Here is a 12949-nt window from a genome sequence, read left to right as displayed (position 1 = left end):
GGAGGTGCTGGAGGTATTAAAGTGCATCAAGATCGATAAATCCCCGGGACCTGATGAAATGTATCCCAGGACGTTGTGGGAGGTCAGGGAGGACATTGCCGGCCCCCTGGCTGAGGTATTTGAATCATCGACAGCCACAGGAGAGGTGCCTGAAGATCGGAGGGTAGCAAATGTTGCGTCCTTGTTTAAGGAGGGCTGTAGGGATAAGCTTGGGAACTATAGACCGGCGAGCCTTACTTCTGTAGTGTGTAAGTTGTTAGAATGTATTCTGAGGGACAGGATCTACAGGCATTTAGACAGGCAAGGGATAATTAGGGAAAGTCAGCCTGGCTTTGTAAGGCGAACGTCATGTCTCACAAATTTGATTGAGTTTTTTGAAGGGGTAACCAAGAAGGTAGACGAGGGCAGTGCGGTCGACGTAGTCTACATGGACTTTAGCAAGGCCTTTGTCAAGGTACCGCATGGTAGGTTGTGGCAAAAGGTGAAATCTCACGGAATCCAGGGTGAGGTAGCCAATTGGATACAAAATTGGCTTGGTGACCAAAGTGGTTGTGGAGGGTGGCTTTTCAAACTGGAGGCCTGTGATCAGCAGAGTGCCTCAGGGATCGGTGCTGGGTCCACTGTTACTTGTTATATATATTAATGATTTGGATGAGAGTGTAGGAGGCATGGTCAGTAAGTTTGAAGGTGGCACCAAGATTGGTGGCATACTGGATAGTGAAGAAGGTTATATAAGATTGCAACAGGATCTTGACCAATTGGGCCAGTGGGCCGATGAATGGCAGATGGAGTTTAATTTCGATAAATGTGAGGTGATGCATTTTGGTCGATCAAATCAGGGCAGGACCCACTCAGTTAATGGTAGGGAGTTGGGGAGAGTTACAGAACAAAGAGATCTCAGGGTATAGGGTCACAGCTCCTTGAAGGTGGAGTCGCAGGTGGACAGGGCGGTGAAGAAGGCATTCAGCATGCTAGGTTTTATTGGTCAGAGTATTGAATACAGGAGTTGGGACGTCTTGTTGAAGTTGTACAAGACATTAGTCAGACCGCACATGGAATACAGTGTTCAGTTCTGGTCACCCTATTACAGGAAGGATGTTGTTAAACTAGAAAGAGGGCAGAAGAGATTTACGAGGATGCTACCAGGACTCGATGGTCTGAGCTATAAGGAGAGGCTGGATAGGCTGGGACTTTGTTCCCTGGAGCGTAGGAGGTTTATGGGTGAACTTATAAAGGTCTATAAAATAATGAGGAGCATCGATAAGGTAGAGTGTCAACATCTTTTCGCAACGGTAGAGGAGTCTAGAACTAGAGGGCATAGGTTTAAGATGAGAGGGGAGAGATACAAAAGAGACCAGAGGGGAAATCTCTTCACACAGAGGGTGGTGAGTGTCTGGAACGAGCTGCCAGAGGCAGTGGTAGAGGCGGGTACAATTTTGTCCTTTAAAAAGCAGTTAGACAGTTACAGGGGCAGGGTGGGTATAGAGGGATATGGGCCAATTGCGGGCAGGTGGGACCAGCTCAGTGATAGAAACTGGGCGGCATTGACAAGCTGGGCCGAAGGGCCTGTCTCCAGCTGTAAACATCTGTGACTCTATGAGAGAGAGAGGGAGACAGACAGAGAGAGGCAGAGAGAGAGAGAGACAGTGAGAGACAGTGTGAGAGAGAGACAGGGAGTGAGAGAGACAGAGAGAGAGAGAGAGAGAGGGACAGAGAGAAATACAGAAAGAGAGAGAGAGAGAGAGAGGGAGACAGACAGAGAGAGGCAGAGAGAGAGAGAGAGACAGTGAGAGACAGTGTGAGAGAGAGACAGGGAGTGAGAGAGACAGAGAGAGAGAGGGATACAGAGAGAGAAAGAGAGGGAGACAGTGTTAGAGAGACAGACAGAGCGAGAGAGAGACAGTGTTAGAGAGACAGACAGAGAGTGAGAGAGACAGAGAGAGAGAGAGGGACAGAGAGAGAGAGGGACAGAGAGAGAGAGAGAGACAGAGAGAGAGAGGGACACAGAGAGAGAATGAGAGGGAGAGGGCGAGAGAGCGAGACAGAGAGAGAGAGAGAAACACAGAGATAGACAGAGAGAGAGAGAGAGACCGAGAGAGCGAGGGACAGAGAGAGAGAGACCGGGAGAGAGGGAACAAGACAGAGAGAGAGAGACAGAAAAACAGATGGAGCTTTTCTCTCGCAGTGCCAGGGACCCGGGTTCAATCTCTCTGTGATTTTTCAAGCGATTTTTCACAGTGCTCAGCAAAGGTTTATACCAACAAAAAGGAAGGACGGTAAAAAGAGGGAAAATCGACCGTGGATATCTAAGGAAATAAGGGAGAGTATCAAATTGAAGGAAAAAACATACAAAGTAGCAAAGATCAGTGGGAGACTAGAGGACTGGGAAATCTTTAGGGGGCAACAGAAAGCTACTAAAAAAGCTATAAAGAAGAGTAAGATAGATTATGAGAGTAAATTTGCTCAGAATATAAAAACAGATAGTAAAAGTTTCTACAAATACATAAAACAAAAAAGAGTGGCTAAGGTAAATATTGGTCCTTTAGAGGATGAGAAGGGAGAGTTAATAATGGGAGATGAGGAAATGGCTGAGGAACTGAACAGGTTTTTTGGGTCGGTCTTCACAGTGGAAGACACAAATAACATGCCAGTGACTGATGGAAATGAGGCTATGACAGGTGAGGACCTTGAGAGGATTGTTATCACTAAGGAGGTAGTGATGGGCAAGCTAATGGGGCTAAAGGTAGACAAGTCTCCTGGCCCTGATGGAATGCATCCCAGAGTGCTAAAAGAGATGGCTAGGGAAATTGCAAATGCACTAGTGATAATTTACCAAAATTCACTAGACTCTGGGGTGGTCCCGGCGGATTGGAAATTAGCAAACGTGACACCCCTGTTTAAAAAAGGAGGTAGGCAGAAAGCGGGTAATTATAGGCCAGTGAGCTTAACTTCGGTAGTAGGGAAGATGCTGGAATCTATCATCAAGGAAGAAATAGCGATGCATCTGGATGGAAATTGTCCCATTGGGCAGACGCAGCATGGGTTCATAAAGGGCAGGTCGTGCCGAACTAATTTAATGGAATTTTTTGAGGACATTAACTGTGCGGTAGATAACGGGGAGCCAATGGATGTGGTATATCTGGATTTCCAGAAAGCCTTTGACAAGGTGCCACACAAAAGGTTGTTGCATAAGATAAAGATGCATGGCATTAAGGGGAAAGTAGTAGCATGGATAGAGGATTGGTTAATTAATAGAAAGCAAAGAGTGGGGATTAATGGGTGTTTCTCTGGTTGGCAATCAGTAGCTAGTGGTGTCCCTCAGGGATCAGTGTTGGGCCCACAACTGTTCACAATTTACATAGATGATTTGGAGTTGGATCCAAGGGCAATGTGTCCAAGTTTGCAGACGACACTCAGATAAGTGGTAAAGCAACAAGTACAGAGGATACTGGAAGTCTGCAGAGGGATTTGGATAGGCTAAGTGAATGGGCTAGGGTCTGGCAGATGGAATACAATGTTGGCAAATGTGAGGTTATCCATTTTGGTAGGAATAACAGCAAAAGGGATGATTATTTAAATGATAAAATATTAAAACATGCTGCTGTGCAGAGAGACCTGGGTGTGCTAGTGCATGAGTCGCAAAGAGTTGGTTTACAGGTGCAACAGGTGATTAAGAAGGCAAATGGAATTTTGTCCTTCATTGCTAGAGGGATGGAGTTTAAGACTAGGGAGGTTCTGCTGCAATTGTATAAGGTGTTAGTGAGGCCACACCTGGAGTATTGTGTTCAGTTTTGGTCTCCTTACTTGAGAAAGGACGTACTGGCACTGGAGGGTGTGCAGAGGAGATTCACTAGGTTAATCCCAGAGCTGAAGGGGTTGGATTACGAGGAGAGGTTGAGTAGACTGGGACTGTACTCGTTGGAATTTAGAAGGATGAGGGGGGATCTTATAGAAACATATAAGATTATGAATGGAATAGATAGGATAGATGCGGGCAGGTTGCTTCCACTGGCGGGTGAAAGCAGAACTAGGGGGCATAGCCTCAAAATAAGGGGAAGTAGATTTAGGACTGAGTTTAGGAGGAACTTCTTCACCCAAAGGGTTGTGAATCTATGGAATTCCTTGCCCAGTGAAGCAGTAGAGGCTCCTTCATTAAATGTTTTTAAGATAAAGATAGATAGTTTTTTGAAGAATAAAGGGATTAAGGGTTATGGTGTTCGGGCCAGAAAGTGGAGCTGAGTCCACAAAAGATCAGCCATGATCTCATTGAATGGTGGAGCAGGCTCGAGGGGCCAGATGGCCTACTCCTGCTCCTAGTTCTTATGTTCTTATGTGCGGAGTTTGCACTTTCTCTCCCCGTGTCTGCGTGGGTTTCCTCCGGGTGCTCCGGTTTCCTCCCACAGTCCAAAGACGCGCAGGTTAGGTGGGGTCACCGGGATTGGGTGGGGGAGTGGGCCTGGGTAGGGTGCTCTTTCAGAGGGTCAGTGCAGACTCCATGGGCCGAATGGGGTTCTGTGGTGAAAGAGAATTGAGAAAACATATGTTTGGTCTTCGGGAGGAAGTGGGTGGAGTGGGAAGCGGGGGAGGGATGGAGCCGTCTGAATGGGCGAAGCATAGTTTTGGGGTGGGGGGGCCGAGGATTTGTACTGGGTGGGTCTCGGTAGCTCCTGCTTAACAAGCAGAACATCTGTCCTGTGATAAAGCTGGTCATGGAACAGATGGCTTGTCTTCATCTGATCGACAGACATACTTAAAGAGACATTGGGCGCATTTTGCATGTGCTGGCCCCTTTGAAAGAGGTGTGACACAGCAACATGAGGACCCCTTCAACCCCTCTCGAGCCTGTTACACAGGAACAGGAGGAGGCCCATTCAGCCCCTCTCGAGCCTGTTACACAGGAACAGGAGGAGGCCCCATTCAGTCCCTCTCGAGCCTGTTACACAGGAACACGAGGAGGCCCCATTCAGCCCCTCTCGAGCCTGTTACACAGGAACAGGAGGAGGCCCATTCAGCCCCTCTCGAGCCTGTTACACAGGAACAGGAGAGGCCCATTCAGCCCCTCTCGAGCCTGTTACACAGGCACAGGAGGAGACCATTCAGCCCCTCTTGAGCCTGTTACACAGGAACAGGAGGAGACCATTCAGCCCCTCTTGAGTCTGTTACACAGGAACAGGAGGGGGCTCATTCAGCCCCTCTCGAGCCTGTTACTCAGGAACAGGAGGAGGCCCCATTCAAGCCCTCTCGAGCCTGTTACACAGGAACAGGAGGAGGCCCATTCAGCCTCTCTCCAGCCTGTGAAACAGGAACAGGAGGAGACCATTCAGCCCCTCTTGAGCCTGTTACACAGGAACAGGAGGAGACCATTCAGCCCCTCTTGAGTCTGTTACACAGGAACAGGAGGGGGCCCATTCAGCCCCTCTCGAGCCTGTTACACAGGAACAGGAGGAGGCCCATTCAGCCCCTCTCGAGCCTGTTACACAGGAACAGGAGGAGGCCCCATTCAACCCCCCTCGAGCCTGTTACACAGAAACAGGAGGAGGCCCATTCAGCCTCTCTCCAGCCTGTTACACAGGCACAGGAGGAGACCATTCAGCCCCTCTTGAGTGTTACACAGGAACAGGAGGAGGCCCCTACAGCCCCTCTCGAGCCTGTTACACAGGAAATGGAGGAGACCCCTCTCGAGCCTGTTACACAGTAACAGGAGGAGGCCCATTCAGCCCCTCTCGAGCCTGTTACACAGGAACAGGAGGAGGCCCATTCAGCCCCTCTCGAGCCTGTTACACAGGAACAGGAGGAGGCCCCATTCAGTCCCTCTCGAGCCTGTTACACAGGAACACGAGGAGGCCCCATTCAGCCCCTCTCGAGCCTGTTACACAGGAACAGGAGGAGGCCCATTCAGCCCCTCTCGAGCCTGTTACACAGGAACACGAGGAGGCCCCATTCAGCCCCTCTCGAGCCTGTTACACAGGAACAGGAGGAGGCCCCATTCAGCCGCTCTCGAGCCTGTTACACAGGAACAGGAGGAGGCCCATTCAGCCCATCTTGAGTCTGTTACACAGGAACAGGAGGGGGTCCATTCAGCCCCTCCCGAGCCTGTGACACAGGAACAGGAGGAGGCCCCATTCAACCCCTCTCGAGCCTGTTACACAGGAACCGGAGGCCCATTCAGCCCCTCTCGAGCCTGTTACACAGGAACAGGAGGAGGCCCATTCAGCCCCTCTCCAGCCTGTGACACAGGAACAGGAGGAGACCATTCAGCCCCTCTTGAGCCTGTTACACAGGAACAGGAGGAGGCCCATTCAGCCCCTCTCGAGCCTGTTACACAGGAACAGGAGGAGCCCCATTCAACCCCTCTCGAGCCTGTTACACAGGAACAGGAGGAGGCCCCATTCAACCCCTCTCGAGCCTGTTACACAGGAACAGGAGGAGGCCCATTCAGCCCCTCTCGAGCCTGTTACACAGGAACAGGAGGCCCATTCAGCCCCTCTTGAGCCTGTTACACAGGAACACGAGGAGGCCCATTCAGCCCCTCTCGAGCCTGTTACACAGGAACAGGAGGCCCATTCAGCCCCTCTTGAGCCTGTTACACAGGAACAGGAGGAGGCCCATTCAGCCCCTCTCGAGCCTGTTACACAGGAACAGGAGGAGGCCCATTCAGCCCCTCTCGAGCCTGTTCCACAGGAACAGGAGGGGGCCCATTCAACCCCTCTCGAGCCTGTTACTCAGGAACAGGAGGAGGCCCCATTCAAGCCCTCTCGAGCCTGTTACACAGGAACAGGAGGAGGCCCATTCAGCCTCTCTCCAGCCTGTGAAACAGGAACAGGAGGAGACCATTCAGCCCCTCTTGAGCCTGTTACACAGGAACAGGAGGAGACCATTCAGCCCCTCTTGAGTCTGTTACACAGGAACAGGAGGGGGCCCATTCAGCCCCTCTCGAGCCTGTTACACAGGAACAGGAGGAGGCCCATTCAGCCCCTCTCGAGCCTGTTACACAGGAACAGGAGGAGGCCCCATTCAACCCCCCTCGAGCCTGTTACACAGAAACAGGAGGAGGCCCATTCAGCCTCTCTCCAGCCTGTTACACAGGCACAGGAGGAGACCATTCAGCCCCTCTTGAGTGTTACACAGGAACAGGAGGAGGCCCCTACAGCCCCTCTCGAGCCTGTTACACAGGAAATGGAGGAGACCCCTCTCGAGCCTGTTACACAGTAACAGGAGGAGGCCCATTCAGCCCCTCTCGAGCCTGTTACACAGGAACAGGAGGAGGCCCATTCAGCCCCTCTCGAGCCTGTTACACAGGAACAGGAGGAGGCCCATTCAGCCCCTCTCGAGCCTGTTACACAGGAACAGGAGGCCCATTCAGCCCCTCTTGAGCCTGTTACACAGGAACACGAGGAGGCCCATTCAGCCCCTCTCGAGCCTGTTACACAGGAACAGGAGGAGGCCCATTCAGCCCCTCTCGAGCCTGTTACACAGGAACAGGAGGAGGCCCATTCAGCCCCTCTCGAGCCTGTTCCACAGGAACAGGAGGGGGCCCATTCAACCCCTCTCGAGCCTGTTACTCAGGAACAGGAGGAGGCCCCATTCAAGCCCTCTCGAGCCTGTTACACAGGAACAGGAGGAGGCCCATTCAGCCTCTCTCCAGCCTGTGAAACAGGAACAGGAGGAGACCATTCAGCCCCTCTTGAGCCTGTTACACAGGAACAGGAGGAGACCATTCAGCCCCTCTTGAGTCTGTTACACAGGAACAGGAGGGGGCCCATTCAGCCCCTCTCGAGCCTGTTACACAGGAACAGGAGGAGGCCCATTCAGCCCCTCTCGAGCCTGTTACACAGGAACAGGAGGAGGCCCCATTCAACCCCCCTCGAGCCTGTTACACAGAAACAGGAGGAGGCCCATTCAGCCTCTCTCCAGCCTGTTACACAGGCACAGGAGGAGACCATTCAGCCCCTCTTGAGTGTTACACAGGAACAGGAGGAGGCCCCTACAGCCCCTCTCGAGCCTGTTACACAGGAAATGGAGGAGACCCCTCTCGAGCCTGTTACACAGTAACAGGAGGAGGCCCATTCAGCCCCTCTCGAGCCTGTTACACAGGAACAGGAGGAGGCCCATTCAGCCCCTCTCGAGCCTGTTACACAGGAACAGGAGGAGGCCCATTCAGCCCCTCTCTAGCCTGTTACACAGGAACAGGAGGAGGCCCATTCAGCCCCTCTCGAGCCTGTTGCACAGGAACAGGAGGGGGCCCATTCAACCCCTCTCAAGCCTGTTACACAGTAACAGGAGGAGGCCCATTCAGCCCCTCTCGAGCCTGTTACACAGGAACAGGAGGAGGCCCATTCAGCCTCTCTCCAGCCTGTGACACAGGAACAGGAGGAGACCATTCAGCCCCTCTTGAGCCTGTTACACAGAAACAGGAGGAGACCATTCAGCCCCTCTTGAGTCTGTTACACAGGAACAGGAGGGGGCCCATTCAGCCCCTCTCGAGCCTGTTGCACAGGAACAGGAGAAGACCCATTCAGCCCCTCTCGAGCCTGTTACACAGGAACAGGAGGAGGCCCATTCAGCCCCTCTCTAGCCTGTTACACAGGCACAGGAGGAGACCATTCAGTCCCTCTTGAGTCTGTTACACAGGAACAGGAGGGGGCCCATTCAGCCCCTCTCTAGCCTGTTATACAGGAACAGGAGGAGGCCCATTCAGCCCCTCTCGAGCCTGTTACACAGGAACAGGAGGAGGCCCATTCAGCCCCTCTCTAGCCTGTTACACAGGAACAGGAGGAGGCCCATTCAGCCCCTCTCTAGCCTGTTACACAGGCACAGGAGGAGACCATTCAGCCCCTCTTGAGTCTGTTACACAGGAACAGGAGGAGGCCCATTCAGCCCCTCTCTAGCGTGTTACACAGGCACAGGAGGAGACCATTCAGCCCCTCTCGAGCCTGTTACACAGGAATGTTGTGTCGAGGTTGGTGATCGGCCGCGATGGTATCGACTGGCGGGAACCTCCTCCTGCCCCTGCTTCCTACGGGATTCCGCACCCTTGGAAATTCTTAAACCCAAGAGGTTCTTCCCTTGCACCCATCCAGGCGGCATCAGTGAGCGATGCTCCCGTTTGGTTTCAGACCATACGGGGCTCGTGGTGGGTGGGGAGGCGGTGGTGGTGGTGGTGGGGGGGGGGGGGCGCGTATAACCGTATGAATCATAGAATCCTTATAATGCAAAAGGAGGCCATTCGGCCCATCGAGTCTGCACCGACCCACTTAAGCCCTCACTTCCACCCTAACCCAATAACCCCTCCTAACCTTTTTTGGACACTAAGGGCAATTTATCACGGCCAATCCACCTAACCTGCACATCTCTGGACTGTGGGAGGAAACCGGAGCACCCGGAGGAAACCCACGCGCACACGGGGGAGGACGTGCAGACTCCGCACAGACAGTGACCCGAGGCCGGATTCGAGCCCAGGACCCTGGCACCATGAGGGCACCGTGCCACCGTCCGCTTGGAAGTCCGGTCACGTTGCTAGCCTCGGGCACCGTCGCTAGGCGACTGGAAAATGTTGCTCACGTCAAGTCCAATAAAACTCCCGCACAGGAATTTGGCAAAGTATCGGCGGACGGGACAAAGCAGTGCCTTTAGGATTTAAAAACACTCCTCACTGAACAGCCTCAATGGACAGACTGTTGGACCAGGCGGGGGGCCTGGGCCGGGCGGGGGGTGGGGGTCGGGGGGGGTGGGGGGGGGGGTGGATGCCGTGGGAGTTCGATCACTTTTCTCAGATCTGTGTTCTGCTTGTGACAGGGTCAGTATCCAGAAATTGGGTCAAAGTTGGAGAAAATGCGAGAAAGAGAGAGGGAGAGACATAAAGAGGACGAGAGACAGAGAGGCGGGAGACAGAGAAAGACCGAGGGAGAGACAGAATATACATAGAATTTACAGTGCAGAAGGAGGCCATTCGGCCCATCGAACCTGCACCAACCCTTGGAAAGAGCACCCCACACCTCCACCCCATCCCCGCAACACAGTAACCCCACCTAACCTTTTTTTTTTGGACACTAAGGGCAATTTAGCGTGGCCAATCCACCTAACCCTGCACATCTTTGGACTGTGGGAGGAAACCGGAGCACCCGGAGGAAACTCACGCAGACACGGGGAGAACGTGCAGACTCCGCGCAGACAGTGACCCAGCGGGGAATCGAACCCGAGACCTCGGCGCCGTGAAGCAACTGTGCTATCCACAATGCTGCCCTGCTGCCCTGAGCGAGAGAGAGACGGATGTCGAGTGTGTGTGTGTGTGAGAGAGAGAGACAGTGGGAGAGAGAGAAACGGAGAGACAGAGACAGTGTCTGAGGTGGAGAGGGAAAGAGAAGGGGCGAGCGTGAGAGAGAGCAAAAGACAGATAGAGTTGGAAAGAGAGAGAGCCAGAGAGACAGACTGAAAGAAAGCAAGAATGAGAGAGTGACAGAGAGAGCGAGAGAGAGAGAGACTGAAAGAAAGACAGAATGAGAGAATGGCAGAGAGAGAGAGAAAGAAAGTGAGAGAGAGACAAAGAGAGAGAGAGAGAGGGGCAGTAAGAGAGAGAGATAAGAGAGAGAAAGAGTGAGTGAGGAACAAAAAGAGAATAAATGGGGAGAGAGAGCAGAAATAAGCCAGCTGGGGTGCTGGTGTGTCCGGTTTCATTGCGGCGGGGGGGGGGGGGTCCGAGTCGGGAGCCAGGGGTGGTGACGGTAGCGTATCCGATATTCTTCCCATCACACGGGCTGACCAGGAATCGCTCCCGCTCATCGCGTCGGATGGATTCCCGCATCGGCGCTCACACCGGGTCTCTGACACGCATCCGTTGCGGCCGTCGATGACCCTGCGCGCGACGCAAAGGCGGGGGGCAGGGACACGCTCCCACTGCGCTCCCCCACCTCCCTGAGCTTTCCTAACCCTAACCCCCCCCCGCCGCCACTTGTCACGAGCGTGAGCGATCAGGCTCAAATGGAGAGTATTTGACGAAAGTAAGCCAGGAGGAGGGGGGGGGGGGGGGGGGGGAGAAAGCGGGTGAGCGGAGAGAGCGATGAATGAGCGAAAATGAAATGAAAATCGCTTATTGTCACAAGTAGGCTTCAATGAAGTTACTGTGAAAAGCCCCGAGTCAGAGAGAAAGAGAGATAGCGAACGAGAAACAGAAGAGAGACGCAGTCTGTGTTAACGATCGGACTTTGGCTGCAATTATGCAAGTTCAGAATCTTGACAAGGCACCAAGATTCAAATCTGACACAGTATAAGCTGAATTGGTCAGGAGCCGCTCAACAGCTGGACACAAGACACAGCCACACAGCCAGTCCAGGTGTCATGCTCACATTCTCTTCAATAAACGAAAGATTCACAACTGGTAACTTCACAGCAGGGAGAGATCCCTGGCGGGTCTCCAAGCCACACTTGCTCGGGGCTCAGGTAGTTCGGAAACCACTTGGTCGAGTTGGAAAACTTTTGAAATATCGCACTGCGGGGGAGGCCTCACCTTCACCGTGTCGAGGGGGTGGCCTGCCAAGATCAGGCACACCCCCCCTACTCCCCCAGCGAGCAGGTTCCTCAGCGGGTTCACTCGCTGTGCTTTGCCCATCGCCCTGCTGGTGGCATTCCTCGAAAAGCAGGTTCCTCTCTCTCCCGCGCTGTCGCTATCTCTCTCTGTCGCAACCGTCACATGGCCACAGACTCTGCCCCCAGGGTCCCTCCTTCGACCCTTCTCCTACTGAACCTGTCCTTACCCTCAACGGCGACGCCCTCTGCAGTCGGCATGGGGCGTGTGAAAAGGGTGTTATCGAAGAGGGCCAGGGGGTGTAGGGCTAGGGGTTTAATAGGACAGTGTGTGGATATTAAAGGGACAGTGCACGGGTGTTAAAGGGACAGTGTGCGGGTGTTAAAGGGACAGTGTGTGGATATTAAAGGGACAGTGCACGGGTGTTAAAGGGACAGTGTGCGGGTGTTAAAGGGACAGTGTGTTGGTATTAAAGGGACAGTGTTGGTATTAAAGGGACAGTGTGTGGATATTAAAGGGACATTGTGTTGGAATTAAAGGGACAGTGTGTTGGTATTAAAGGGACAGTGTGTGGGTGTTAAAGGGACAGTGCGCGGGTGTTAAAGGGACAGTGTGTTGGTATTAAAGGGACAGTGTTGGTATTAAAGGGACAGTGTGTGGATATTAAAGGGACAGTGTGTTGGAATTAAAGGGACAGTGTGTTGGAATTAAAGGGACAGTGTGCGGGTGTTAAAGGGACAGTGCATGGGTGTTAAAGGGACAGTGTGCGGGTGTTAAAGGGACAGTGTGTTGGTATTAAAGGGACAGTGTTGGTATTAAAGGGACAGTGTGTGGATATTAAAGGGACAGTGTGTTGGAATTAAAGGGACAGTGTGTTGGAATTAAAGGGACAGTGTGCGGGTGTTAAAGGGACAGTGCATGGGTGTTAAAGGGACAGTGTGCGGGTGTTAAAGGGACAGTGTGCGGGTGTTAAAGGGACAGTGCGCGGGTGTTAAAGGGACAGTGTGTTGGTATTAAAGGGACAGTGTTGGTATTAAAGGGACAGTGTGTGGATATTAAAGGGACAGTGTGTTGGAATTAAAGGGACAGTGTGTTGGAATTAAAGGGACAGTGTGCGGGTGTTAAAGGGACAGTGCATGGGTGTTAAAGGGACAGTGTGCGGGTGTTAAAGGGACAGTGTGCGGGTGTTAAACGGACAGTGCGCGGGTGTTAAAGGGACAGTGTGTTGGTATTAAAGGGACAGTGTTGGTATTAAAGGGACAGTGTGTGGATATTAAAGGGACAGTGTGTTGGAATTAAAGGGACAGTGTGTTGGAATTAAAGGGACAGTGTGCGGGTGTTAAAGGGACAGTGTGCGGGTGTTAAAGGGACAGTGTGCGGGTGTTAAAGGGACAGTGTGCGGGTGTTAAAGGCACAGTGTGTTGGTAT

The 12949-nt window shown here is 52.7% G+C and overlaps 1 protein-coding gene across 2 annotated transcripts in view; it reads right to left on the bottom strand.

The window, feature by feature from the left end:
• The window catches only part of LOC140398951 (mitochondrial carnitine/acylcarnitine carrier protein-like), a 213880-nt gene extending 202093 nt beyond the window's left edge, over window positions 1–11787 (bottom strand). Inside the window, exon 1 of one of the 2 annotated variants that reach the window (XM_072487947.1) lies at window positions 11504–11787. In XM_072487947.1, coding sequence (XP_072344048.1) covers window positions 11504–11605 — 102 coding nt within the window. In that variant the 5' untranslated portion in view covers window positions 11606–11787. The remainder of the gene's footprint in view (window positions 1–11503) is intronic. The other variant, XM_072487946.1, reaches the window with a different exon arrangement.
• Window positions 11788–12949: the final 1162 nt, after the last annotated feature.

The sequence above is a fragment of the Scyliorhinus torazame genome, chromosome 22, assembly GCF_047496885.1.
Source record: "Scyliorhinus torazame isolate Kashiwa2021f chromosome 22, sScyTor2.1, whole genome shotgun sequence".
Lineage (NCBI taxonomy): Eukaryota > Metazoa > Chordata > Chondrichthyes > Carcharhiniformes > Scyliorhinidae > Scyliorhinus > Scyliorhinus torazame.
This window is presented reverse-complemented; position numbering and strand designations above follow the sequence as displayed.